Source organism: Chlorocebus sabaeus, chromosome 2 (genome assembly GCF_047675955.1).
Source record: "Chlorocebus sabaeus isolate Y175 chromosome 2, mChlSab1.0.hap1, whole genome shotgun sequence".
NCBI classification, from domain to species: Eukaryota; Metazoa; Chordata; class Mammalia; order Primates; family Cercopithecidae; genus Chlorocebus; species Chlorocebus sabaeus.
The window spans coordinates 116,838-144,602 of record NC_132905.1 but is presented as its reverse complement, the minus strand read 5'-3'; the positions used below and the strand labels follow the sequence as shown (position 1 = coordinate 144,602).

General features: G+C 52.7%; 2 protein-coding genes across 2 annotated transcripts in view; one reads left to right on the top strand and one right to left on the bottom strand.

The window, feature by feature from the left end:
* Window positions 1-4,585: 4,585 nt before the first annotated feature.
* Window positions 4,586-11,789, bottom strand: SAMD10 (sterile alpha motif domain containing 10). Its single transcript, XM_008010414.3, has 5 exons — window positions 9,841-11,789; window positions 7,724-7,905; window positions 7,470-7,641; window positions 6,266-6,406; window positions 4,586-6,107 (listed from the first exon to the last, which is right to left on the bottom strand). The coding sequence occupies exons 1-5, from the start codon at window positions 9,929-9,931 to the stop codon at window positions 6,085-6,087; spliced, it is 609 nt and encodes a 202-aa protein (XP_008008605.1). The 5' UTR covers window positions 9,932-11,789; the 3' UTR covers window positions 4,586-6,084.
* A 108-nt stretch (window positions 11,790-11,897) lies between these two features.
* PRPF6 (pre-mRNA processing factor 6) overlaps window positions 11,898-27,765 on the top strand; it is a 49,594-nt gene continuing 33,726 nt past the window's right edge. Inside the window, exons 1-6 of the mRNA XM_037983013.2 lie at window positions 11,898-12,104; window positions 13,822-13,990; window positions 15,505-15,623; window positions 23,382-23,460; window positions 24,866-25,042; window positions 25,627-25,782. Coding sequence (XP_037838941.1) covers window positions 12,034-12,104; window positions 13,822-13,990; window positions 15,505-15,623; window positions 23,382-23,460; window positions 24,866-25,042; window positions 25,627-25,782 — 771 coding nt within the window. The 5' untranslated portion in view covers window positions 11,898-12,033. The remainder of the gene's footprint in view (window positions 12,105-13,821; window positions 13,991-15,504; window positions 15,624-23,381; window positions 23,461-24,865; window positions 25,043-25,626; window positions 25,783-27,765) is intronic.

Below are 27,765 nucleotides of genomic sequence, written 5' to 3'. Positions count from 1 at the left end.
TGCGCACATGCGCGCTCCCGCCCCTCCCACCTTTGACAGTTTTACTGCGGGGGGGAGGGGGCGAACTCTCGCGTTATTCCCGCGGCCGCTCCGCCGCGGGGAGGGGGCGGGGAGGGGGCGGGGAGGGGGCGGGGAGGGGGCCCGGCGCTGGCCTGTGGTCCCCCCCTCCGCGGTTCCGCCCCCGTCGGCCGGGCCCGCAGTCCAGAGTAGCCAGTTCTGCCGTCCTGGGGCGGGGGGCGTTTTTTGGACAGTGGGGTAAACTGAGGCCCGATAGGGGCGCTGGGCACTGCCCGGAGTCCGGCGCGCACGGATTGAGGCGACCTGATTCCGCCGCATCCTGGCCCGCGCGGCGAGGGTGGTCTCTGGGCTCGAGACCCTGACCTCTGGCCCTGGGGACCGTGCACCGGCAAAGCAGAATTCATCCTCTTTCCAGCCGGCCCTGAGACCACTTTTGCGACTGGGCCCTGGCGGTGCCTGGGGGCTTGAGACCATGGGGCTTTACTGGGGTCACTGGCCATTGGGTCAACCTTTCCAGCTCTGGGGGCAGTGGTTCTGAACCAGTGCCAGGGCCTTCCCTGCCCCACAGCCTGGGCTTCTGCAGGGGGCACTGGGGTCCGGTGTGGGCTGAGTGGTCTGGAGGCGACTGGGCACTGACAGCACAGGACTTGAGAATTGAATGAGGCAGAGAAAGGTGTAGCTCTCCTAAAGAGGACGGAGGAGGCCCCACACAGGACTAGCACAGGACCCACAAGAATCTCCCCCAGGAGAGTCTTGTCTTGTCTTGTCTTGTCCTGTCCTGTTCTGTCCTGTCCTGTCTTTCTATCTTTCTCTTGTCTTGTCCTGTCCTGTCTGTCTTTCTTTCTTTCTCTTTCTTTCTCTTTATTTTTCTTTCTTTCTTTCCTTCCTTCGTTCTCTTCCTTCTCTTCCTTCCCTTCCCTCCCTTCCTTTTCTCCTTCCTTCCTTTTTCCTTCCCTCCCTTCTCTTCCCCCCCTCCCTTCTTCTTTCCTTCCCTCCCTCCCTCCCTTCCTTCTTTCCTTCCTTCCTTCTCTTCTGTTCCCTCCCTCCCTTCCTCCCTTCCTTCCTTCTCTTGCTTTCCTTCCCTTCCTCCCTTCCTATCTTTTCTCCTTCCTTCCTTCCTTTCCTTCTCTTCCCTCCCTCCCTTCCTTTCTTCTTCCTCCCTTCCTTCCTTCCCTTCCTTCCCTCCCTTCCTTCCCTCCCTTCCCTTTCTCCTTCCTTCCTTCCTTCCTTCCTTCCTTCCTTCCTTCCTTCCTTCCTTCCTTCCTCTCTCTCTTTCTTTCTCTTCTCCCCTCCCCTCTCTCCCCCTCCCCTCCCTTCCCCTCCTCTCCTTTCTCTCCTTTCTTTTTTTCTTCTTGAGATAGGGTCTTGCTCTGTCATTCAGGCTGGAGTGCAGTGGTGTGATCTTGGCTCCCTGCAGCCTCTACCACCTGGGCTCAAGCAATCCTCCCACCTCAGCCTCCCAAGTAGCTGGAACTCCAGGTGTGCCACCTCACCTGGCTACGTTTTAAAGTATTCGTAGAGACGAGGTCTTTCTCTATTGACCAGTCTGGTCTTGAACTCCTGGGCTCAAGCCGTCTTCCTGCCTCAGCCTCCCACAGTGTGGGCATTACAGGTGTGACCCACCGCCTCTGGCTAGGAGGGCCTTTTTTTTTAGACAGAGTCTCATTCTGTAGCCCAGGCTGGAGTGCAGGGGCGTGATCTTGGCTCACTGCAAGCTCCGCCTCCCGGGTTCATGCCATTCTCCTGCCTCAGCCTCCCGAGTAGCTGGGACTACAGGTGGCCGCCTCCACGCCTGACTAATTTTTTTGTATTTTTAGTAGAGACAGGGTTTCACCGTGTTAGCCAGGATGGTCTCCATCTCCTGACCTCATGATCTGCCCGCCTCAGCCTCCCAAAGTGCTGGGATTACAGGCGTAAGCCACCGCGCCCAGCCTTAGGAGGGCCATTCTTACCTGTTCACAGTGCCCATCTCCCAGGGAAGGCCTCAGACCTCAGGAGGGAAGGGTCAGGAAGACTCTGGGTTTTCATCTTGTGCCCACAGAGCAGTTTTTTTTTTTTTTTTTTTTTTTGAGATGGAGTCTTGCTCTGTCACCTAGGCTGGAGTGCAGTGGATTCATCTCCACTCACTGCAACCTCTGCCTCCCGGGTTCAAGCAATTCTCCTGCCTCAGCCTCCCGAGTAGCTGGGACTACAGGCACGTGCCACCACGCCCAGCTGATTTTTTGTATTTTTAGTAGAGATGGGGTTTCACCAACCTGGCCAGGCTGATCTCGATCTCCTGACCTCATGATCCACCCACCTCGGCCTCCCAAAGTGCTGGGATTACAGGCGTGCGTCACCACACCCGGCCAGCATTTTTTTTAAAACCATGTGCACATATTACTTTTACAATTAAAACAGATTTTTAAAAGTTTCGTAAGGCCCCTTTTTGCATATTACAAATATTCTGGACTCCTTAAAATTGATGTGGGCTGGAAGTTGCTGGTCAGGAAATGGAGCTACCAGGTGTGCCTCCTTCACTGGGGCCCTTCCGGCCCAGTGGGCCCCTTTCCCTGTCCCCTGTGGGGCAAGCTCAGAGGCACTGCTGGGGGGGTTGGGCAGTGAGAGTTTTGTCTTTCCTCAAAAGGGCCTGGGATCTGCTTCACTCAAGGCTGGCACAGAGCACTCACAGCAAGATTGCCTCTTGCGAAAGAGGCAGTCAGTCCATCCTTCCCTCGGGAATCTGAGCCAGAGACAGGCCAGTGCACATCAGCCTGTGTGACCCGAGGAGGAAGGGGAGGGCATTCCCTGCAAGGCTAGCATCATGTTCTTCCCTTGTTGACCTTTCCCACCCTGGGGACAGGACCAGCAGGATTTCCTGAGGGGTCAGTGTGTGTCCTCTTAGGTGCATCCAAGGCCGTCAGCTCTCCCTGTGTAAGTCTGGGTGTCCATACATGCGACCTGTTTGGACATTGCCGTGTCAGGATATGACAGTATCCTGTGCTAGGTGAGGGCAATGCCTGACTGTATTTTAGTATCTGGGTGATTAGACATCAGGGTGCCTGGGGACAATGTGTCTGGATTTCAGCATCCATGTGTCCAGGCTGTGGCATGTCTCAGTGTCAGGGTGCTGGTGAGGGACGGCTGTTTTCTGTGGGCATCAACATGCCAGGGTGTTGTGTAATACACTGAGTTTGTGTGCCGGGGATGTGCTGTGTCCCGTGTGTTTCTACGTGTTAGGAGGTCATTGTGTGTCTGCATGCTAGTATTTGTGTATTTGTGTAATGACATCTTTGTATGGGGACATGCTGTTATATACCTTTGTGTCTGTGTGTCTGGCCAACTCCATGCACGTGTTTGTGTTTGTTGGTGTTTGTTGGTGTCAGTGTCATTGCGTCTCTGTGTATGAGTGTCTGTGTGTGGTGGCCTCTGAGTTCTCTTCTTTTTTTTTTTTGAGATGGAGTCTTGCTCTGTCGCCCAGGCTGGAGTGCGGTGGCGCGATCTCGGCTCACTGCAAGCTCCGCCTCCCAAGTTCACGCCATTCTCCTGCCTCAGCCTCCCAAGTAGCTGGGACTACAGGCGCCGCCACCACGCCCGGCTAATTTTTTGTATTTTTAGTAGAGACGGGGTTTCACCCTGTTAGCCAGGATGGTCTCGATCTCCTGACCTCGTGATCCACCTGCCTCAGCCTCCCAAAGTGCTGGGATTACAGGCGTGAGCTACTGCGTCTGGCCAACCTCTAAGCTCTTATGTGTCTGATTGCTCTGTGTGTGTGTGTGTGTGTGTGTGTGTGTGTGTGTCAGGGTGTGTGCTGTGATCTGTGTGTGTTTGAGACAGGGTCTTGCTCTGTTGCCCAGGCTGGAGTACAGTTGTGTGGTCAGAGCTCATTGTGCCTTGAACTCCTGGACTCAAGGAATCCTCCTGCCTCAGCCTACCAAGTAGCTGGGACTACAGGTGTGCGCCACCATGCCTGGCTAGTTTCCAAAGTTTTTTGTAGAGATGGGGTCTTGCTATGCCGCACAGGCTGGTCTTGAACTCCTGGCCTCCAGCGACACTCCTGCCTTGGTCTCCCACAGTGCTGGGATTGCAGGCATGGGCCACCGCGCCTGGCCAGATGTTCGTGTGTTATCCCTGAACGTGTGAATGGGATCTTATTGGGAAAGGGTATTTGCAGATGTGATTAAAGATCTTGCGATGAGGAGATTATCCTGTATTACCCAGGTGGCCCTAAGTCCAAGCATCCTTATAAGAGGGAGACAGAGGTAGATTTGAGAGACAGACGAGGAGGTGATCTGATTACAGAGGTGGAGACGGGTAATGCCCATGAGCCCAAGTTCTCCCGGCAGCTACTGGAAGCTGGAGAGGCGAGGAGTCTCCCCAGGAGGCCCGGGGAGAGCTGGATTTTGGACTGCGGCCTCCAGAACTGTGAGAGAATGAGTGTCTGCTGTTCTCAGCACCCCTCGGTGGTCCTCTGTCATAGCAGCTGCAGGACCCTCACGCGCTGTCTGGGCTGTCCCTTCCAGCGTGCCGGGCGTCGTGTCCAGCACTGGGGGCCGCGCGGGCGTGGCTTGAGCCCTGTTTCCAGCCTCTGCGCTGGGGTTGCCCGGACGCCTCTCCGGGGCGCGACGCCACTGCCCCCTCGTGGCCGCGGCTGCCCGGACGCCTCTCGCAGACGCAGCATGGCCAGCACTTGGGAACCAGCTTTATTTCTGATTATTATTATTATTTTTTTGTCAGAGTATAAAAAAGTGAGCACAAAACAAGGAAGACGAGACAGGCGTGCGTGAGCCAGGGCAAGACAGAGGAGGAGGGAGGGGAGCAGAGGCGGAAGGGCATCCCGGGCGAGGGCTGATGGTGGGAGGCAGGCAGAATACTTGGGCAGTCACACAGGGGCAGGGATGAGGGTCTCCCCTTATTGGGGGCTTACGGGAGGGGAGCGGCCAGGCCAGTTGTCCAAATTCTACCTGGGACCCGCAGTGACCAGCCTTGAGTCTGGAGGCTCAAAGCACACAGAGGGGACTGGGGGCTCAGCCTCATCTGTCCCTGAGATTTTCAGAAGCCCCGAGGGGATCGGGAGAGGGCAGAGGCACAAGAGGGCGGGGCTGGCCAGGGCTGCCCTCACTGTCCTTCTGCCAGGCAGCACCAGCCCTGAACCACCCAGAGAGGGGTTGCTCGGGTCTCTGGGTGGGTGTAGGGGAAGCGGCCCTGGGGAGGCCTCTCCCCTGAATCCTCACAGGCCTTCTTGGGAAAGCGGCAATGGGAAAGCCCACGCACAAGGCCCTTGTTCTTGAGGGCGGGAGTGGGGACGACCGTAAAAGCAAGATTTTCCCAAAGATAGGGCAGGGAGCACTGCTGAGCCTGGGCCCTGGGCACAGAGCCACCTGGACAGGGCTGAGGTCCTTGTGCCACATTTTGTCTCTGGTGCTTGGTCAATCTGGGCCTTTCTCAGCTTTCTTCTCATGAATAGAGGGGGTGTGGTAAGGATGTATAAATAATGATGAAAGTGCCTGACATAATGCCGCTGGGCAGGTGCTGATGGCCACTGCTCTAGATGATGGGTGGGCCTGCTGGGCTCTGGCAGGGGCATGGGCACAAGCCACAGGGAGCCAAGGCAACTTATGGCACCTGTGTGGGCCAACCTGGAGGTGCTGGGGAACTGCCTAGAACTGGGGCTGGGTGGGTGGACAGACAGGTGACTCAGCAGGCGATGAGGGATGGACATCACGTGGAGAGGGGAATGTAAATAAACAGACTCCCTGGGAGTCTGGGGGGACATCCAAACCGGCTCTGGCTCCAGGCAGCTGCCCCACATGCTGCCAGCAGCACCAGGGGAGGGCTTGGGCTCAGGTCCCAGGAGGTGGGGCCACACTCAAGCAGCCCCTACCCACCCAGCCCCAGGGCATGACCTGGAATGTCCAACCAGAGGCGCCGGGAGGTGGTGATCCTGGTCCTGTCTGTCCGTTGGGCCAGCCTGACCGCCCCAGCATCCTGCAGGGTCCAAGAGGGGCTGCGGGGCCAGCTCTGCCTCCTCCCTAGCCGTGGACTCCCGTCACAGTGCTGGGGTCTGGGTTCAAGCCTCAGCAGCAGCTAGGACATTTTCCCAAAGGAAGCTGTGGGGTGGAAGAGGATGAGGATGGGGGGGGTCTTCGGCATCATCTGCATTAGGGCCCTTATTGGGGCCCACAGCCACCCTCCTGAGGTCATCCCACCCCTCACTCAGAGGGGCTTCTCCATCAGCCCCCAGGCCTCTCTGGCACCTCACACTGACCTTGGCTGAGCAGCTGCAGGCTCCGCCCCTCCTCACGCACCTGCAGGCGGAGCACCTGCTGCAGCACCTCCTGCCTCTGGGCCTCCTGGGCCAGCCCCATCCGCTGCAGCTTCTCCGCATTCAGCCGCAGCAGTGCCCGGCCTGGGGAGAGGGAAGAGGGGCTGAGCTGAGGCCAACAGAGGCATCAAGAGCCAAGGCAAGGCTGGTGCCGTGGCTCACGCCTGTAATCCCAGCACTTTGGGAGGCTGAGGAGGGCAGATCACTTGAGGTCAGGAGTTCAAGACCAGCCTGGACAACATGGTGAAACCCTGTTTCTACTAAAAATATAAAAATTAGCTGGGCTTGGTGGTGTGTGCCTGTAGTCCCAGCTACTCAGGAGGCTGAGGCAGGAGGATCACTTGAACCTGGGAGGCAGAGGTTGCAGTCAGCCGAGATTGTGCCATTGCACTTCAGCCTGGACAACAGAGCGAGACTCCTTCTCAGAAACAAACAAACAACAAACTGAGTGAAGGCACAGGCAGGGACTGAAAGAGAAAGAGGGAGGAGAGAGAGAGGAAGCGGGGTACAAGGAGACTCAGAGGGAGAAAGAGAATCAGTGAAACAGATAAAGAAACTTAGAGGGAGAGAGGCAGAGGGAAAGGCTGAAGAGCAAAAGGCAGGGACGGAACAGAGAAAAGCCAGATGAAGACAGCACAGAGAGATGGGAAGAGACACAGAAAGAAAGGCAAAGAGATAAAAAAGACAGATTCGGGGCCGGGCGCGGTGGCTCACGCCTGTAATCCCTGCACTTTGGGAGGCCGAGGCGGGCGGATCACGAGGTCAGGAGATCGAGACCATCCTGGCTAACCCGGTGAAACCCCGTCTCTACTAAAATACAAAAAATTAGCCGGGCGCGGTGGCGGGCGCCTGTAGTCCCAGCTACTCAGGAGGCTGAGGCAGGAGAATGGCGGGAACCCGGGAGGCAGAGCTTGCAGTGAGCTGAGATCTGGCCACCGCACTCCAGCCTGGGCGACAGAGCGAGACTCCGCCTCAAAAAAAAAAAAAAAAGACAGATTCTGCAGAGATGAAGACCAGAGGGAAGGTGGATTCACAGAAGAAACTAGACAGACGAAAACAATAGCAAGAGAAAGGCAGGCTGAGTGTGGGGAGGAGATGCTCTGAGGCAGGTAGCCCCATTCCCACAGCACCCTCAGCCCCACTGTACCGGTGATGGCGTGCTGGGAGAAGGCCTCCACGTAGACGAGGTAGTTGTGCGGACAGTGCTTCTTGAGCCACTTGCAGACATCCTGCTGACTCCACAGGACCACGGGCCGGGTCAGGCCGCCCAGCGAGGGGCTTGTGTGGTAGGTGCCATAGTGATCAGAGTACAGCCGGCCCTGCAGGGGAGGGGCGTGGCAGGCAAAATGAGAGTGGTGGAGAGGGAGGGCAGGGATGGAGGTGGGTGGAGGGGGTGGGTACCTGGGGGGTCTCTGTGCCGGGCTGCTGCAGGAGCTTGATTGGCCTGCTGCTGGCTGCCCTCTGGCTGCGGGAGTCATGCCATGTGAGACTGGTGCCAGGTGTCCCAGGCAAGTGGCAGGGGATGCTCTCAGCTGACACCGTGTGCTCCAGGAGGGTCTGGCAGAAGCTGAAGTGGGCAGTGGCTGTGTGTGTGGGTGCCTGGTCAGGGCAGTCAAGGGCAGAACCAGAGGCTTCCTCTACTTGAGAGCTAGCTCCCTGCCCCATCTCCTCTACACTAGCGTGGGAAATCACTTCACCAGTGAGGGGTTCCCAAGCCTCCAAAGGCAGAAGGAAGTGTGCAGGACCCGTTTTGAGGACCTCACCCAGCACAAAAAGAGAACTGGAAACACCTTTCCTCCTGCAAGTCTACAGCCCTCACTCTGGGAAGCAGGATGGATTCTGCTTAGATCAGAGGATGTGCCCACAAGGGAAGGGAACCTCAGATATGGCAGGAGGAGCTGTCCTGGGACAGCCCTGACCTCACCCTTGCCTTGGGCTGGCCCACAAGCCTTGCACACACCACACCAGACCAGGAAGTGCACACACAGCCTGCTTTGAGGAAAGGCAGGTCCCAAGTCTGGGGAGGTCGTCTGTGCTGGGGAAACCGGGCTGAGGATGCTGCTTGCCCGTCGCCATTGAAGAAACCCAGTTCACACAGCCCTATCTGGCGTTGGGGCCTGACTTACTGATTATGACTCATTGACAGCCTGAACTCTGGGCCAACCCACAAGCAGGCCTCACTCCACAAACATGCGCTGGGCTCTCCAGCCGTGCTGCCTCCCACAGGGCCTGCACCGTATGAATGGTGGGTACCCACTGGATATGGGCAGGTCAGCACAGGTATGTGGGGTATAGCCATTGCTTGGGGACCCACAGTGATGCTCTGTGCTCCCTCTTCCTGCAGTAACTGCATTAAAGCATCTCATCTGAGCTTTATCATCATCTCTGGGGGCACTGCTGACCTGAGTCTGGGGAGGCAGGTGCCTTGATCCACGTGTTACATAGGGGCACCCCACATTCATTGTGAGTGAATGAATGAATGAAGGCTCTGTATGGTGTCTGCAAGTGAACAGAGCCTGTGGGGAGACAGAAGGCCTGCCCCTGTCTTTACAGCACCCAGGACTTCAGCAGGGCAGGTGAGGTTCCCATGCTAGGGCCCTCACCCCATCCACCCTAGAGTGAGAGGCCCTCCTGGCTCCAGACTCAGCCACCCACTCCACACCCAGGGCAGGGGTTGAGGATGTGTCTAGGAGGTCTGATTATTGGGGGAAAACCACATCCTACTCCCCCGTCCTCCCACCCCTGTAAGACTTAAGAGACTTAACACCTTCCTCCCCCATTCTTGCAACTTTCAGGAACAGGACCCCTGGTGACTCCAGATTTGAGGTCTAGGGTCAGCAGAGGATGTGGTCAGTGGGCCACCGCCCCGAGGTAGCTCCTACTGCTGTGGGAAAAGATTTATTCTAAGGCTGCGCCTTCCAGCGGACAGGCACCGTGGTCTCCGGGCTTTGCAGGGCCTGCAGCGGCGGGGCTGGTGCAGAAGCGCGCGGCAGGCGGGGGAACCCGTCGGACTCCTCCGCTCACACTGCACCTGCCCAGGCCAAGCAGGCTCCGCCCATTTCCTGCCCGCACTCCCGGAGGGAGTTCCGTCCTTCCCGCGGTCTGTCGGTCCGGTCCCTCCCGCCTCAACGTCAGGATTCCAGAAGGAAATGGGGCGGCGGCACCGAGGCGGGATGTGACCTCGGCCCCCTCTCGGCCCCACTGCAAAGGCTGCGGAGGGTTTTCTCCGCGCGCAGGAAAAGGTGACCCGAGCGTAGTGCCAACCTGAACACTGGCGCCCCAGCTTGTCACCCCCTCACCCCAAGCCAAGGGCGCCCTGACCCCCAAGGCCTGAGGCTGGCTGCCCCGGAAAGCAGGACAAAGGCCACGGAACCCCATTGAGCCGAGACATCCGCCGAATACCCCCAGCCGCCGCCGCCGCCGCTCGACACCCGCCGGGTCCCGCCCCCCCACCGTGCCTCTGGGTCCCTGAGACCCCCGCCCGCGAAATCCCCGCGCCCAGGTCCAGCCCCGCTCACCGTCCACATCCCGGCGCTCCCCGAAGCCCGCGCGCACGGCCCCGGCGCGGCCACGCGGGGGGCTCAGCTTGGACCTCAGCTCGGTGAACATGGGGCCCGCGGGTGCCAGGCCCGCGCACACGCCCCTCGCCGAGTGCAGGGCGGCCGGTGTGGCCGGCGGGGAACGCGCGCCACCGCCCCGCCCCGCCCCAGCCGGCCCCGCGCCCGAGCCGGTCCCCGCGGCCCGCGAGTGTGCGCGGCGAGGCACCTGCCGCCGAGCCCTGTGTGCCGGGCGCGCTCCGGGAGCTCCGAGGTGTGTCGGCGGCGCGCGGGCCTGCGTGCGCCAAGGCTGTCCGCCAGGGCGAGGGGCGTCCGTGCGCCCCTGGGCACGACTCTGCGGAGAAGAGCCCCCGTGCACCTGCCGGGGGTCCTCTGAGGTCGGGCCCCTCTGTGCGTGGGGGTGGGCTGAGGAGCATCTTACGGGGGCCTTCTACCCACCGGAACCAGGACAAGGGGCAGATCAACCCCTCCCACACACTTCCCTTGGTCTCCTACCTCTTTGCTCTCTCTCAAATGGGCACCCGCTTCCCCGGAGAAACCAGCTTGACTCTTGCTTACCGCCCACCCCACTGTGAACATCAGGGTGGTTCTCCCTTCCCCCTGCAGCCCCAGAAGCTGGCTCAGTGCCCGGGGGAGAGGGGGCGGTTCAGTGCTCTGTAACTGAAAGGGGCTTGCCTGGAGATGGGGCAGAGAGGAACTCCAAGGAGGTTGTAACAGGCCGGAGCGGTGTGTTTGCTCCAGGACTCCAGTGAGAAGTGCTGGGATGGGGCTGGCCTGGGGAACCGTGGTTGCCTGGTGCAGCAGCAGGCCAGGCTTGCAACCAGCTATTCGGCTTGCTCTGCCCAGGAGCCTGGGTGCTCTCCCTGGGTGTATGCAGGGGCTCTGGAAGATGTCTTACAGCAGAAGGAGCAGAGATGCACACAGACATGTAGAAATGCATGCACAGAGTACAGTCATGCACGTGCACACAGAACACGAGCACACGTGACCTCGGTGTGCACACACCCCACTAATCACACACACTAATCATACACCACTAATCACACACATAGAATTCACCCACATGCTTGACAGCCATGTTCATGTGCTGACGTGTTCCCTACAGGTCAACTACGGTTGTTTATTTCAATTAGCTCTCCAGGAGCTGAGGATGTGGCCCTCACCAGAATGTCCAAGGCATGTTGGCGGGCGTGGGTGGGGTCTCTAGTCCCACTGGAGGGACAGATGCATGAATGGGGGTTCAAGAATATGAGTGTTAGGCCAGGCGCGGTGGCTCAGGCCTGTAATCCCAGCACTTTGGGAGGTCGAGGCAGGCGGATCACGAGGTCAGGAGATCGAGACCATCCTGTGAATGGTGAAACCCCGTCTCTACTAAAAACACAAAAAATTAGCGGGGCGTGGTGGCGGGCGCCTGTAGTCCCAGCTACTCCGGAGGCTGAGGCGGGAGAATGGCGTGAACCCAGGAGGCGGAGCTTCCAGTGAGCCGAGATTGCGCCACTGCACTCCAGCCTGGGCGACAGAGCGAGACACCGTCTCAACAATAACAACAACAAAAAAGAATATGAGTGCTGAAAGCTTAGGGCAGCAGTGCGCGCCCAGGACGCACACAGACAGGTGTGCCCATAACCAGTACACACAAGCTCTGCACAACTGGACAGGATACAGCTCTGCTTGGAAGTGATCAGGGCCCACCCGGGGCGAGGGCGGGCAGCTGGGCTGGTTCAGAGGGAGGGGACCATGGGTCCTATTGGCACAGACAGGTCTCCTCGGGAATGCATGAGAGCACTCGGGAAGGAGCGATGCCTCAGGCTATTTTTGGCCCCCCGGGGCCTGTTAGGGTCCCAGCGCAGGCTCGGCCTGGCTCTTCCCGCCTCGCCACGAGGAGGCGCTCCCGCGCACGCGCCTGCCACGTCCCCGCCCCTTAGCCGCGGCCGGAAGTCGTCGAACCGGCACGTCGGGGCTTCCGCCCGGGGAGTAAAAAAAAGTGGGCGGGACGTGTGCGGACTGAGGGCTCTGCTTCCGGGGCGCGGGTGACGCGACGTCCGCGACACCTTCCTACGGAGCGCCTCGGACGTCGAAGCCTAGGGTCTCTGCTTCTTCCCCGCTTCCGCTGCCTCATTCGGTTGCTTCCTATCCTTGGTCGTCGCTGCCGCCATGAACAAGAAGAAGAAGCCGTTCCTGGGGATGCCCGCTCCGCTCGGCTACGTGCCGGGGCTGGGCCGGGGGTGAGGCCTGGAGCGGCGCGCCAGGGGCGGGGACCCGGCTAGCGGAGCGCAGTGCGCGTGTTTGGGGGCGGGGGTCTGTGGCCGCGCTGTCTAAAAGACGCTTGGTGGATCGGCTTAATCCCTGCAGGAAGCAACGGGCTTTGGGGTCAGGACGTAACTGTGTGCACCCAGCCTGCCGCCTAGATGGGACATGTTGGCTCTCAGCCCAGTGTTTTGGTCTGTAAGATGGGGAATGATGTATGCAGTCTGCAGAGAGGTGTAGAGGAATCTGATGTGTAGTGGAAACACGCGACCACCTTCCCCAGGTCAGGCTGACACACCCCCCCGCCCCGCCCCGCCTTAAGCGTGCCTGGGTCCTCCTTGCCTGCAACACAGATGACCACCATACGTTGCTGGATAAGTGAGCAGTCGTTATTACCCTATTTGGCTCTTCATTTAATGAGGAAAACCACTGGGTTTTTCTTGGTGGTTGTATTATATTAGAATCTGTGGGGCACACACAAAGCTCCGATAGTGACAGCATCTTCAGAGGACCAGAAGCTCACTAAGGAGGGTTTGGTATTAGCATAAATAAGCACGTAAAGAAGACCAGATTTAGAACCCAATGCTTAGTGGAGAGTAGCATTGGAGTCAAGTTTAGTAGGAGAGCTGGACTTAGGGCTGCAGAAACGTGGTAGCCATAAAAGAGAAACTGACATTCTGTGTGCGGGAGTTCGGAAAAAAGTGAGGTAAGGAGGAAGCCCAGAGAACAGGAGGGAGTCCAGTGTGAGTGGAATGTGCAACCAATAGAAAAGAGCTCAGGAAGTTGGAGAGGCTTTGAGCGTCAGGCTGCAGCTCCTGGATGCATTAGAAAGACCATGACCCTTCAGAATTATTATTATTTTTTGAGACGGAATCTTGCTCTGTATGGAGTGCGATGGCGTGATCTCAGCTCACTGCAACCTCTGCCTCCCCGGTTCAAGCAGTTCTCTGCCTCAGCCTCCTGAGTAGCTGGGATTATAGGCGCCCACCACCACGCCTGGCTAATTTTTATATTTTCAGTAGAGACAGGGTTTCACCATGTTGGCCAGGGGGGTGTTGAACTCCTGACCTCATGATCCACCTGCCTCAGTCTCCCAAAGTGTTGGAATTACAGGCATGAGCCACTGCGCCCGGCCCAGAATTTTTTAGTCAGAGCTGTGTTTTGGAAAGAATCATCTGGCAGAGCATGAGTTGAAGTAGAAGAAGGCTAAAGGCAGGGAGAGCTACCTTGGTTTCCAGCTGTGATGAGAGTCATAGTCTGGGAAGGAGGGATTTTGAAGGTGGATTCATTAGTACTTGGGCACAGACAGGATGGGGAAAGTGGGAGAGGGAGGCAAAGATTATGTCTTCTGGGACAGCAGTGCTGTTATCAGCTGAAACACCCCAGAGCAGCTATAAGGTGGGCACAGAAGAGGACCTCAGTTTGGGCCAACTTGGGTTTAAGGGCCTAGTTGGATGTGGAGGGGGCGATAATGGAAACCTTAGGGTGGAGAGAGATTGCCTTGGTAACATCGTCAGGACAGGCTAAAACCTTCAGGTAAGCAGAGAAGATCAGTAGCAGTTCATTGTCACCAGGATCTTTGGAGGTTTCCCAGAGGTGTTAGAAAAAGAGGTGTTAGTAAGTGATGACCAGGGGTGGAGAAGAGCACAGGAACAGAGTTGTTCAGATACCGGGTGTCCTGGGGGTCTCCTGCAGCGCCACTGGCTTCACCACACGGTCAGACATCGGGCCCGCCCGTGATGCAAATGATCCTGTGGATGATCGCCATGCGCCCCCAGGCAAGAGAACCGTTGGGGACCAGATGAAGAAAAACCAGGCTGCTGACGATGACGATGAGGATCTAAATGACACCAATTACGACGAGGTGAGATGCGTCCAGCTTTCGTGGCTCCTCCAGCCAGTCTGTGGGAGCAGCTGACCTCACCAGTGTGTGTTGGTGTCTGTAATGAATGGCTTGGAGTGGCTCATGCATTTAAAATTTCAGCTATTCATGGGACATCTTTACAGAGAGTGAGAGGGAGGAGGAAAAATATGAGACGAAGTTTCGCTCTTGTCAGAGGAGGTGTTCTTGCAGATGTTGGGACCACTGCCTTGGCATTTCGTGTTGGCCAGTCTTTTTTTTTTTTTTTTTGAGATGGAGTTTCGCTCTTGTTGCCCAGGCTGGAGTGCAGTTGTGCGATCTCAGCTCATCGTGACCTCCGCCTCCCGGGTTCAAGCGATTTCTCTTGCCTCAGCCTCCTGAGTAGCTGGGATTACAGGCATGTGCCACCATGCCTGGCTAATTTTGTATTTTTAGTAGATACAGGGTTTCTCCATGTTGATCAGGCTGGTCTCGAACTCCTGACTTCAGGTCATCTGCCCACCTCGGCCTCCCATAGTGTTGGGATTGCAGGTCTGAGCCACCACGCCTGGCTGCTAGTCTTTAATGATAAAAACTTAAAGTGGAATTGGTGACAGTGTTTGCTTTTTTTGGCTTTAGTGCTTGCCCTCTAAAAAGACATCTACAGAAAAGCCTCAGCTGACTGAATACCGATTAACTGTCTTCTAACATGTGACGCCTTTCCTCTGAGGAATATTTAAAAAAATAATTTTAGTTTTGAGGCCAGGCGTGGTGGCCCACACCTATAATCCCAGCACTTTGGGAGGCCGAGGCAGGCAGATCACCAGGTCAGGAGATCGAGACCATCCTGGCTAACACGGTGAAATCCTGTCTCTACTAAAAATACACAAAAATTAGATGGGCGTGGTGGGGGGCGCCTGTGGTCCCAGCTGCTTGGGAGGCTGAGGCAGGAGAATGGTGTGAACCTGGGAGGCGGAGCTTGCAGTGAGCTGAGATAGTGCCACTGCACTCCAGCCTGTGCAACAGAGTAAGACTCCGTCTCAAAAACAAACAAACAAAAAATTTAGTTTTGAAATAATTTTAAATTTGCAGGAACTTGCAAAAATAGTGCCCAAAAAAAAAAGTTTCTGCATATCTTTCACCAAGCTTCTCCCCATCTTACATGACCTCAGTGCAGTTATTGAAACGAAAGAGTTAACATCGACACAGTACTGTTAACTAATCTGTCAGTTGTATTTGCATTTCATGTGTTTCCACGAATGTCCGTTTTCTGACTTAGGCTCAGTCCAGGAACCCCCGTTGCATTTTGTCATGTCTCCTTGGTACCTTCTGGTTGGAGCGGCTCCTCTGTCTTTCATGCCCTTGACACTTGAAGAGTAGTCACCAGTTATATTGTAGACTGTTCCTCAATTTGGCTTCGTTGGCTGGAGAAAATAATTTAGCAAGTATTTCACAAGTAGAGATCTTCTCTGTTTCTGCTGGTGGGGATGGTGATGGAGGAAAAGCTGACCTCTCTGCACATGTTGTTTGCTTCTCAGTTTAATGGCTATGCTGGGAGCCTCTTCTCAAGTGGGCCCTATGAGAAAGATGATGAGGAAGCGGATGCTATTTATGCAGCCCTGGATAAAAGGATGGATGAAAGAAGAAAAGAAAGACGGTAAAAGAAATTGTTGCCTTTCACAATATTTATCCAACTTTAAAAAAAGTTTTGAGGCCAGGCGCAGTGGCTCACGTGTGTAATCCTATCACTTTGGGAGGCCAAGGTAGGACGATAGCTAGAGCCCAGGGGTTTGAGACCAGTGTGGGCAACATAGCGAGACCTCATCTCTACAAATAATTTAAAAATTAGTCAAATGGTGCACACCTGTAGTCCCAGCTACTTGAGTGGCTGAGGTGGAAGGACTGTTTAAGCCCAGGAGGTAGAAACTGCAGTGAGCCATGATCATGTCAGTGCATTGCAGCCTGGTTGACTTAGTGAGACCCTGTCTCCAAAAAAAAAAAAAAAAAAAAGGTTTTGAATTTTTTTTTTTTAATTAGAGATGGAGTCTCGCTCTGTTGCCCAGGCTGGAGTACAGTGGTGCGATCTCGGCTCACTGCAAGCTCCGCTTCCTGGGTTCACGCCATTCTCCTGTCTTAGCCTCGTGATCCGCCTGCCTTGGCCTCCCAAAATGCTGGGATTACAGGCATGAGCCACCGTGCCCGGCCCTTTTTTTTTTTTTTTTTTTTGAGATGGAGTCTTGCTCTGTCACCCAGGCTGGAGTGCAGTGGCACGATCTCAGCTCACTGCAGCCTCTGTCTCCCGGGTTCACGCCATTCTCCTGCCTCAGCCTCCTGAGTAGCTGGGCCTACAGGCGCCGCCACCACGCCCGGCTAATTTTTGTATTTTTAGTAGAGACGTAGTTTCACCGTGTTAGCCAGGGTGGTCTTGATCTCCTGACCTCGTGATCTGCCCGCCTCGACCTCCCAAAGTGCTGGGATTACAGGCGTGAGCCGCTGCGCCTGGCTGTTTTGAATTGTTTTATACTCGGAGAAACGTTGCAATAGTATATGTGTGTCTGCTCAGCTTTTAGGCCACCTGAGGGTCTTGGTGTGTCATAGCCATGCTTGGATAAGCCCTGGGCTGTTACAGAACAGCCTTAGGGCCTGGGGGCTGCAGTGGAGAGCTTAAGAACTCTTAAGATTTTCCAGAAATCAGTAGAATTTTGTGGATTACTTTTATGATACATCAGGGTTACTATCTTTGAAAAGGGCTCACTGACTGTTGATTAATCTTTTATATGTTGAGTAATTTGCAAATGAATTAAAGATGTCAAATGTCACGTACAAGCTACCAAGATTGAACCATGAAGAAATCCCAAACCTGAACAGACGAATAAGTAGTGAGATCAGAGCTGTAATAGAAAGAGTCCTAGCAGAGAAAATCCTAGAATCTGATTGCGTCATCGCTGAATTTTACCAAGTATTTTAAGAAGAACTAGTATCAATTCTACTCAAACTATTCTGAAAAATAGAGGAGGGAAGACGTCCAAACTGATTCTACAAAACCAGTAGTACCCTGATGCCAAAGCCAGACAAAGACACAAGGAAAAAAAGAAAACTTTAGGTCAGTATCCCTGATGAACACTGATGCAGAGATGCTCAGCAGAATACTAGCAAACCATATTCAACAAGACATTGGAAAGATGGTTCATTGGCTGGGCGCAGTGGCTCATGCCCGTAATTCTAGCACTTTGGGAGGCTGAGGTGGGCGGATCTTGGGTCATCTGAGGTCAGGAGTTCAAGACCAGTCTGACCAACCTCGTGAAACCCTGTCTCTACTAAAAGTACAAAAATTAGCCGGGCATGGTGGCGGGTGCGTGTAATCCCAGCTACTCGGGAGGCTGAGGCACGAGAATCGCTTGAATTTGGGAGGCAGAGGTTGCAGTGAGATGAGATGGTGCCACTGTACTCTAGCCTGGGTGACAGAGTGAGGCTCTGTCTCAAAAAAGTTGCAGGATACAGAATCCACAAACAAAAGTCAGTAGCATTTCTGTCGTCAACAGTGGACCATCTAAAAAATGAAGAAAGTAATTATATTTACAGTAGCTACAAATAAAATACTTAGGAGTAAATTTAACCAAAGAAGTGAAAGATCTCTACAGTGAAAACTATAAAATATTGATGCAAGAAATTGGACAGAGATTCTGTGTCCATAGATTGGAAGAATCAGTGTTTAAAATATCCATACGACCTGGTCCGGCGTGGTGGCTCATGCCTGTAATCCCAGCACTTTGGGAGACCGAGGCAGGTGGATGACTGAAGGTCAGGAATTGGAGACCAGCCTGGCCAATGTGGTGAAACTCCATCCCTACTAAAAAAATACAAAAATTGCCTGGTGCTGTGACTCACGCCTGGAATCCCAGCACCTTGGGAGGCTGAGGCGGGTGGATCACTTGAGGTCAGGAGTTAGAGACCAGGCTGACCAACATGGTGAAACCCTGTCTCTACTAAAAATACAAAAATTAGCTGAGTGTAGTGGCACACGTCTGTAATCCCAGCTACTCAGGAGGCTGAGGCAAAAGAATTGCTTAAACCCGGGAGGCAAAGGTTGCAGTGAGCCGAGATTGTATCACTGCACTCCAGCCTGAGCAACAGGGCAAGACTCTGTCTCAAAAAAAAAAAAAATCAAAAAACAAAAAGTAGCTGGGCGTGGTGGCACATGCCTGTAATCCCAGCTAGTCGGGAGGCTAAGGCAGGAGAATCACTTGAACCCGGGAGGTCGAGGTTGCATTGAGTTAAGATAGCACCACTGCACTCCAGCCTGGGTGACAGAGTGAGACTCCATCTTAAAATAAAATAAAATATCCATACTACCCAAAGTGATTTACAGATTCAATGCAATCCTTGTCAAAATACTAGGGACATTATTAACAGAAACTGAAAAAATAGGCAGGTGCAGTGGCTCATGCCTGTAATCCCAACACTGTGGGAGGCCAAGGTAGGTGGATCACTTGAGGTCAGCAGTTCGAGACCAGCCTGGCCAACATGGTGAAACCCCATCTCTACTAGAAATACAAAAATTAGTTGGGCATGGTGGTAGGCGCCTGTAATCCCAGCTACTTAGGAGGCTGAGGCAGGAGAATCACTTGAACCTGTGAGGTTGCAGTGAGCTGAGATCGTGCCATTGCACTCCAGCCTGGGCAACAGAGTGAAGCTCCTTCTCAAAAAAAGAAAAAATAATTCTAAAATGTATATGGAGCCCAAAAGACCCAGAATAGCCAAAGCTATCCTGAGCAAAAGGAACAAAACTGGAGGAATACTTGACTTCAAATTATACTACAGAGCTATAGTAACAAAAACAGCATAGCACTGGCAGAAAAACAGACACATAGACCAATGGAACAGGATGGACCCAGAATTAAATAGATACATCTACAGTGAACTCATTTATTTATTTATTTATTTTTCTTGAGACGGAGTCTCGCCCCAGGCTGGAGTGCAGTGGTGTGATCTTACTGCAACCTCTGCCTCCCGGGTTCAAGCAGTTCTCCTGCCTCAGGAAAACTCCTCCCAAGTAACTGGGATTACAGGTGCCCACCTCCACACCTGGCTAGTTTTTGTATTTTTAGTAGAGACAGGGTTTTACCATGTTGGCCAGAATGGTCTCAAACTCCTGGCCTTGTGCTCCACCCACCTCAGCCTCCCAAAGTGCTGAGATTACAGATGTGAGCCACTGTGCCCAGCTCTGTTGCTTTTTATACTTGTAATTATAACTTCCTGTGATGTATGTGGAATGTTTTATTTTTTGAAGATAATTTTAGAATAGTAAAATACAGTTCTTCTGGAATTTTATTTATTTTTTATTTTTTTGAGCCTTCCAGGCTCAAGTGATTCTCCTGCCTCAGCCTCCCGAGTAGCTTGATTATAGGCACATGCCACCACACCTGGCTAATTTTTGTGTTTTTAGTAGAGACAGGTTTTACCATGTTGGCCAGGCTGGTCTGGAACTCCTGACTCCAAGTGATCTGACCGCCTCAGCCCCCCAAAGTGTTGGAATCACAGGCGTGAGCCACCGTGCCCGGTCTTGCCACACGCTTTAAACAACCAGATCTTGCGTGGTGTAAATTGCTGTCTCGAAGACAGCACCAGGCCACCGGGGATCTGCCCTTAGGACTCAGTGACCTCCGCCAGGCCCCACCTCAAACACTGGGAATTGTAATTGAGCATGAGATTTGATGGGGACACAGATGCAAACCATATCATTTGGCCTCCCAGAGTACTGGGATTAGAGACATGAGCCAATGTGCCTGGCCTGGAAATCTTTTTAGAAGCTCGTTATTAAATCATTGTGCATAAATTTATACCTAGAGTATTAAGTGTGAATAGCATTGCATTTTAATTTTTTTTTTTTTGGATACAGGATCTTACTCTGTCACCCAGGGTGGAGTACAGTGGCTTGATTATAGCTCTCTGCAACCTTGAATTCCTGGCTCAAGCTATTCTCCTGCTTCAGCCTCACAGGTAGCTAGGATTACAAACACCTGCTACCACACCCAGCTAATTTTTCTTTTTTCTTTCTTTATTTTTTTTGGGATGGAGTCTCACTCTATTGCCCAGGCTGGAGTGCAATGGCACGATCTCGGCTCACTGCAACCTCTGCCTCCAGGGTTCAAGGGATTCTTGAATCCCAAGTAGCTGGGATTACAGGCGCACACCACCATGCTCGGCTAATTTTTGTAGAGACGGGTATTTTTAGTAGAGACAAGGTTTCACCAGTGTTAGCCAGGCTGGTCTCGAATTCCTGACCTCATGATCTGCCTGCCTTGGCCTCCCAAAGTGCTGGGATTACAGGCGTGAGCCACCGGGTTTGGCTCATACCCAGCTACTTTTTGTCAATGTTGCCCAGGCTGGTTTTGAACTCCTGGCTTCAAGTGATCCACCTGCCTCCCCTAATTTTGGCCTCCCAAAGTGCTAGGATTACAGGCATGAGTCGCTACACTCAGCCCTACTTTTTTTTTTTTTTTTTTGAGACGGAGTCTCGCTCTGTTGCCCAGGCTGGAGTGCAGCCATGTGATCTTGGCTCACTGCAAGCTCCGCCTCCTGGGTTCATGCCATTTTCCTGCCTCAGCCTCCGGCGTAGCTGGGACTACAGGTGCCCGCCACCATGCCCGGCTAATTTTTCGTATTTTTAGTAGAGGTGGGGTTTCGCCCTGTTAGCCAGGATGGTCTGTATCTCCCTACCTCGTGATCTGCTTGCCTTGGCCTCCCCAAAGTGCCGGGATTACAGGCATGAGCCACCGTGCCTGGCCAGCCCTACATTTTAAAGATTGATTGGAACCTCCAGGGTTAATGCATTTTAAAAAACATCAGACTGGGTGCAGTGGCTCATGTGTAATCCTAGTACCTTGGGAGGCCAAGGCGGGAGGATCACTTGAGTCTAGGAGTTCGAGACCAGCCTAGGCAATATAGTGAAACCCTGTCTCTACATAAAGAAAATAAAAATTAGTCAGTGGAACATGTCTGTAGTTCCAACTACATTCCCAAGGCTGAGGCAGGAGGATTGCTTGAGCCTAGGAGTTTGAGGCTACAGTGAGCTGTGATTATACTACTGCACTCCAGCCAGGGCAAGAGCAAGACCCTGTCTCTAAAACAAAAACAAAACAAAAAATAGCAGGTGACATGGACCCACGTAGAAAGTCATTAAATTAAATGTTTTTATTTATGTATTTATTTATTATTTTTTGAGACAGAGTCTTGCACTCTTGCCCAGGCTGGAGTGCAGCGGCGTGATCTCAGCTCACTGCAAGCTCCGTCTCCTGGGTTCACGCCATTCTCCTGCCTCAGCCTCCCAAGGAGCTGGGACCACAGGCGCCCGCCACCACGCCTGGCTAATTTTTTTGTATTTTTAGTAGAGATGGGGTTTCACCGTGTTGGCAGAGTGGTCTCGATCTCCTGACCTCGTGATCCACCTGCCTCCGCCTCCCAAAGTGCTGGGATTACAGACGTGAGCCACTGCACCCGGCCATACGTTTTTAAAAAGTAGTGTCCTTGGCTAGGCACGGTGGCTCACACCTGTAATCCCAGCACTTTGGGAGGCTGAGGTGGGCAGATCATGAGGTCAGGAGATCAAGACCATCCTGGCCAACACGGTGAAACCACATCTCTACTAACGATACAAAAATTAGCCGGGTGTGGTGGTGTGTGCCTGTAGTCCCAGCTACTCGGGAGTCTGGGGCACGAGAATCACTTGAACCTGGGAGGCGGAGGTTGCAATGAGCCGAGATTGTGCCATTACACTCCAGCATGGTGACAGAGTGAGACTCCATCTCAAAAAAAAAAGTAGTGTATTTATTAAAACTTTTTATTCTGAAAACTGTCGTAATACAAACAGGAAGGACAGTAGTGTGAATACCATCTCCTCACACGTCGTCTCAATGCTGAAGTACAGTTACGTGGGTGATGCAAACTGTTCTAGCACACAGAGCTGGGGAGCTGAGCTGAGTTGGTTGTTAGAGGTGAACTATTTACTTGGAAGAGAAGGAAGCAAGGAGGGAAAGGAGGGATGAGTTCAGTAGAGTGGTTGGTAGTAACTAGGATAGTTATTGTTTTTCCTTTAGGTGGTTTTTTTTTGTTGTTGTTGTTTGCGCGACAGGGTCTCACTCTGTTGCCCAGGCTAGATCGGCTCACTGCAACCTCCACCTCCTGGATTCAAATGATTCTCTTGCCTCAACCTCCCAGGTAGCTGGGGATTACAGGTGCCCACCACCATGCCCAGCTAATTTTTATTTTTATTTTTTTGAGATGAAGTTTCACTCTTGTCACCCAGGCTGGAGTGCAATGGCATGATCTTGGCTCACTGCAACTTCCGCCTTCTGGATTCAAGCAATTCTCCTACCTCACCCTCCTGAGTAGCTGGGATTACAGGCATGTGCCACCACACCTGGCTAATTTTCATATTTTTAGTGTAGACTGGGTTTTACCACATTGGCCAGGCTTGAACTCCTGACCTCAGGTGATCTGCCCGCCTCGGCCTCCCGGAGCGTTGGGATCACACGCATGAGCCACTGCACCTGGACTTCTTAGGTGTTTATGGGATGGTCCTACCTTTGGGATTTTGTGAAATTTCAAGCAGTAAATATACTCATGTTCAAATGGAGTTATTTAGATCAAAGTAAGATATTTTTTGTTTTAATGAATTTCTGCATGTTTTTATTTGGTGGATAATTGAATTATTAGACTTGCGAATGTATTTTTATTTATTTATTTATTTATTTATTTATTTATTTATTTATTTGAGACAGAGTCTCTCTGTCACCCAGGCTGGAGTGCAGTGGTGCGATCTTGGCTCACTGCACGCTCTGCCTCCTGGGTTCAAATGATTCTTGTGCCTCAGCCTCCTGAGTAGCTGTGATTACAGGTGTGTGTTACCATGCCCAGCTAAGAATGTATTCATAATTACCTTAAAATATATTTGATTTGGGCCGGGCGCGTTGGCTCACATCTGTAATCCCAGCACTTTGGGAGGCCGAGGCGAGTGGCTCACAAGGTCAGGAGTTCGAGACCAGCCTGGCCAGGATGGTGAAACCTCATCTCTACTAAAAATACAAAAATTAGTCGGGAGCACTGGCGGGTGCCTGTAATCCCAGCTACTTGGGAGGCTGAGGCAGGAGAATCGCTTAAACCCAGGAGGCGGAGGTTGCAGTGAGCCAAGATTACTCCACTGCACTCTAGCCTGGGTGACAGAGCAAGACTCTACCTCAAAAAAAATATATATATACACACACATGTATCTATATATGTGTACATATGTATTTGATTTAACTGCTGAGAGTATGGAATTGTTCTTTTTGGTGGTTTAATTGAGATGTGTAATAAAGCAGCTTTGCTTCAGAACAGGCATGCAGTGTTTCTGATGTGTACATGTTTCCTTTCCTAGGGAGCAAAGAGAGAAAGAAGAAATAGAGAAATATCGTATGGAGCGCCCCAAAATCCAACAGCAGTTCTCAGATCTCAAAGTAAGCCGATGAAATGGTGTGCAGTTTCTAACGCACTTAACCTGACCTGCAGAGACTCAGACTGCTCTTACGTGGAATTGATGAGACTTTACTCGCTTGCTCTTTTTCAGTTTAGAGGGTCATTGCTTAGAAGAAAGTCCTTGCTTCAGTATGTTTAATTATATGTGTGTAAAAAAACCCTTCCCCTACCACAAAAGGTAGGACAAATGAACTTATTTTCTTTGTAATTTTAACTCCATTTATAAGATTTTCTTTCTTTTTTTTTTTTAGTTGAGGCAGTCTGGCTCTGTTGCCCTGGCTGGAGTGCAGTGGCGTGGTCTCGGCTCACTGCAACATTCACCTCCCAGGTTCAAGCAATTCTCGTGCCTCAACTTCCCAAGTAGCTGGGATTACAGGCTCCTGCCACCCTACCCAGCTAATTGTTGTATTTTTAGTAGAGATAGGGTTTTGCCATGTGTGCCAGGCTGGTCTCGAACTCCTGACGTCTAGTGATCTGCCCACCTCGGCCTCCCAAAGTGTGGGATTACAGGCGTGAGTCACACGTCTGGCCCCATTTATGTGTAGGGTTTTCTACACTGTGTCCCCTGGGCTTTGAGAGAATAATTTACATTTTAGAGAGTTGAACAGATCCAATAAATTGATTTTTCTAAGTGAAGTAGAAAACTATTTTTGGGGCTGAGTACAGTGACTCACACCTGTAATCTCAGCACTTTGGGAGGCTGAGGTGGGAGGATCACTTGAGTCCAGGAGTTTGAGACCAGCCTTGGGGAGAACCTGTCTTTACAAAAAATGAAAACTTAGCCAGGCATGCTGGGCGTGGTGGCTCATGCCTGTAATCCCAGCACTTTGGAAGGCTGAGGTGGGTGGATCACGAGGTCAGGAGATCGAGACCATCCTGGCTAACACGGTGAAACCCAGTCTTTACAAAAAAAAAAAAAATACAAAAAACTAGCTGGGCGCGGTGGCGGGCACCTGTAGTCCCAGCTACTCGGGAGGCTGAGGCAGGAGAATGGCGGGAACCCGGGAGGCGGAGCTCGCAGTGAGCCGAGATCGCGCCATTGCACTCCAGCCCGGGCGACAGAGCGAGACTCAGTCTGAAAAAAAAAAAAAAAACTCAGCCAGGCGTGGTGGCCTGTGCTTGTGGCCCCAGCACCTTGCGAAGCTGGAGTGGGAGGATCACTTGGGCCTGGGAGGTTGAGGCCACCGTGAGTTGTGCTTGTGCCACTGAATCCAGCCTGGGCAACAGAGTAAGACCCATCTCAAAACAAACTAAAAGCAATTGCTGCATCCGAATCTTTTCTAAAGCATGATGATCTGGAGGCTAGAGGTGAGGGAGAGCATGGTCCTACCTGGGCACATGAAATTCTGTCAGAGAATTAATGTTTTGGGGGCTGTACATTTCCAGAGGAAGTTGGCAGAAGTCACGGAAGAAGAGTGGCTGAGCATCCCTGAGGTTGGCGATGCCAGAAACAAGCGTCAGCGGAACCCACGCTATGAGAAGCTGACCCCAGTTCCCGACAGTTTCTTTGCCAAACATTTACAGACCGGAGAGAACCATACCTCCGTGGATCCCCGACAGACTGTGAGCATGCAAGAAAAGGGCGCGTGCGGCCCGTTTAGTCTTGTTAGATCAGTGGCAGGAGTGGTGGGTTGTGTTGGATTCGGTGCTTCTGCAGGTCATGGCTATGCTGTGGCCGAGTCTGTCCGCACAGCTGTACGTATGTCAGGCCACTGGGGAAGTATTTCAGAGAATAAATTTCTTTGGCATGAAATGCAAACTGTTGGCCGGGCGCGGCGGCTCACGCCTGTAACCCCAGCACTTTGGGAGGCCGGGCGCGGTGGCTCACGCCTGTAACCCCAGCACTTTGGGAGGCCGAGGCGGGCAGATCACAAGGTCAGGAGATTGAGACCATCCTGGCTAACACAGTGAAACCCCGTCTCTACTAAAAAATACAAAAAATTAGCCGGGCGTGGTGGCGGGCGCCTGTAGTCCCAGCTACTCGGGAGGCTGAGGCAGGAGAATGGCGGGAACCCGGGAGGCGGAGCTTGCAGTGAGCCGAGATCGCGCCACCGCACTCCAGCCCAGGCGACAGAGCGAGACTCCGCCTCAGAAAAAATAAATGCAAACTGTTGTTTTATTCTTCCCTTTCCTCTCTTCTCCTCCAGCAATTTGGAGGTCTTAACACACCCTATCCAGGTGGACTAAACACTCCATACCCAGGTGGAATGACACCAGGATTGATGACACCTGGCACCGGTGAGCTGGACATGAGGAAGATTGGCCAAGCCAGGAACACTCTGATGGACATGAGGCTGAGCCAGGTGAGTTTGTCACGCAGCATTTTCCTGTAGACAGGTTTAGACATTTTCATTTTGTTTTGTTTTCTTCTCCTCCTCCTTCTTTTTTTTTTGGCTTGATTTTTGCCTGAATAATTCGGCAGATTTTAAAAATCTTTTAAATTTTGATGCAGTCTTGCTCTGTCACCCAGAGGCTGGAGTGCAATGGCATGATCTTGGCTTGCTGCAACCTCCATCTCCCAGGTTCAAGCAATTCTCCTACCTCAGCCTCCTGAGTAGCTGGGATGACAGGTGCACACCACCATACCCGGCTAATTTTTGCATTTTTTTGTAGAGACAGGGTTTCACCATGTTGGCCAGGTTGTTCTCAAACTCCTGACCTCAGGTAATCTGTCTGCCTCGGCCTCCCAGAATGCTGGGATTACAGGTGTGAGCCACTGCACCTAGGCTTTTTTAAAAATATAAAATAATGATTTTTTTAGAAATGTGTTTTCTTCCTGCCCCTCAGTAAATTGTCTTGTGGCCCTGCATGGAACGTGTACTTTGATCTGGAGATTGGGTGCTCTAGACACCAGTGAAGTACATATCTTTCTGATATGCACATCAGAAACCGTGAAGGAACATACATACTACTTTTGGCCTGGCCAACATGGTGAAACCCTGTCTCTACTAAAAATACAGAAATTGGCCAAGTGTGGTGGCGGGTGCCTGTAATCCCAGTTACTCGGGAGGCTAAGGCAGGAGAATCGCTTGAACCCGGATGTTGGAAGTTGCAGTGAGCTGAGATTGCACCAGTGCACTCCAGCCTGGGCAACAGAGTGAGACTGTCTCAAAAAAATAAAAAATAAAAAGGGGGGTGCAATCACGACTCACTACGTACAGCCTCGACCTCCCTGGGCTAAGGCGATCCTTCCACCTAGCACTTTGAGAGACCGAGGCAGGAGGATTGCTTGAACTCAGGAGTTCAAGACCAGCCTGAGCAACGTGGTGATGGTGAGACTCCGTCTCTACAAAAACTAAAAGAAATAGCTGGGCCTGGTGGTGCGTGCCTGTAGTCCCAGCTCTTCGGAGGCTGAGGTGGGAGGGTTGCTTGAGCCAGGGAGTTTGAGGCTGCAGTGGGCTATGATCGTGCCACTGCACACCAACCTGGATTACGGAGTGAGACTGTCTCAAAATAAAACTGTCACAGTAATTTTTTTGTGATAAAATGTATGTAACACTGAATTTACCATTTTAATCTTTCTTAACTGTACATACCTTCATTGACATAATTATGTTCATGTTGTTATACAGCCTCATCGCCATTCATCTCCAGAACTGTTTCATCTTCCCAGATTGAAACTCTGTACCCGTTAAACGCTAAGTCCCCGTGCCCTTTCTCACTGGCCCCTGGCATCCACCGTTCTTTCTGTTTCTGTAAATTTCGCTACTCTCTGGACCTCGTATGATGCAGTCTTACAGTATTTACCTTATTGTGACGGGCTTATTTCACTTAGTTCATGTCCTTAAGGTTCATCCTTGGTGCAGCGTGTGTCAGCTTGTTTTTGCTTTTGTTTTTGAGACACAGTCTCACTCTGTCCCCAGGCTGGAGTTCAATGTCGCGGTCTTGGCTCACTGCAACCTCCACCTCCCGGGTTCAAATGATTCTCCTGCCTCAGCTTCCCAAGTAGCTGGAATTATAGGCGTGCGCCACCACGTCTGGCTAATTTTTGTATTTTTAGTAGAGACGGGGTTTCACCATCCTGGCCAGGCTGGTCTCAAACTCCTGACCTTGTGATCCACCCGCCTCGGCCTCCCAAAGTGCTGGGATTACAGGTGTGAGCCACCACACCTGGCCAAAAATTATGTTTTTTTGTAGAGACAGAGTCTTTGGAGGCTGAGGCAGGGGGATTCCTTGAGCCCTGGAACTGGAGGCTGTAGTGAGCTATGATTGCCGCTGCACTCCTACTTGGGTGACAGAGTGAGACCCTGTTGCAAAAAAATAAATAAAAATATAGATCTTTTTCC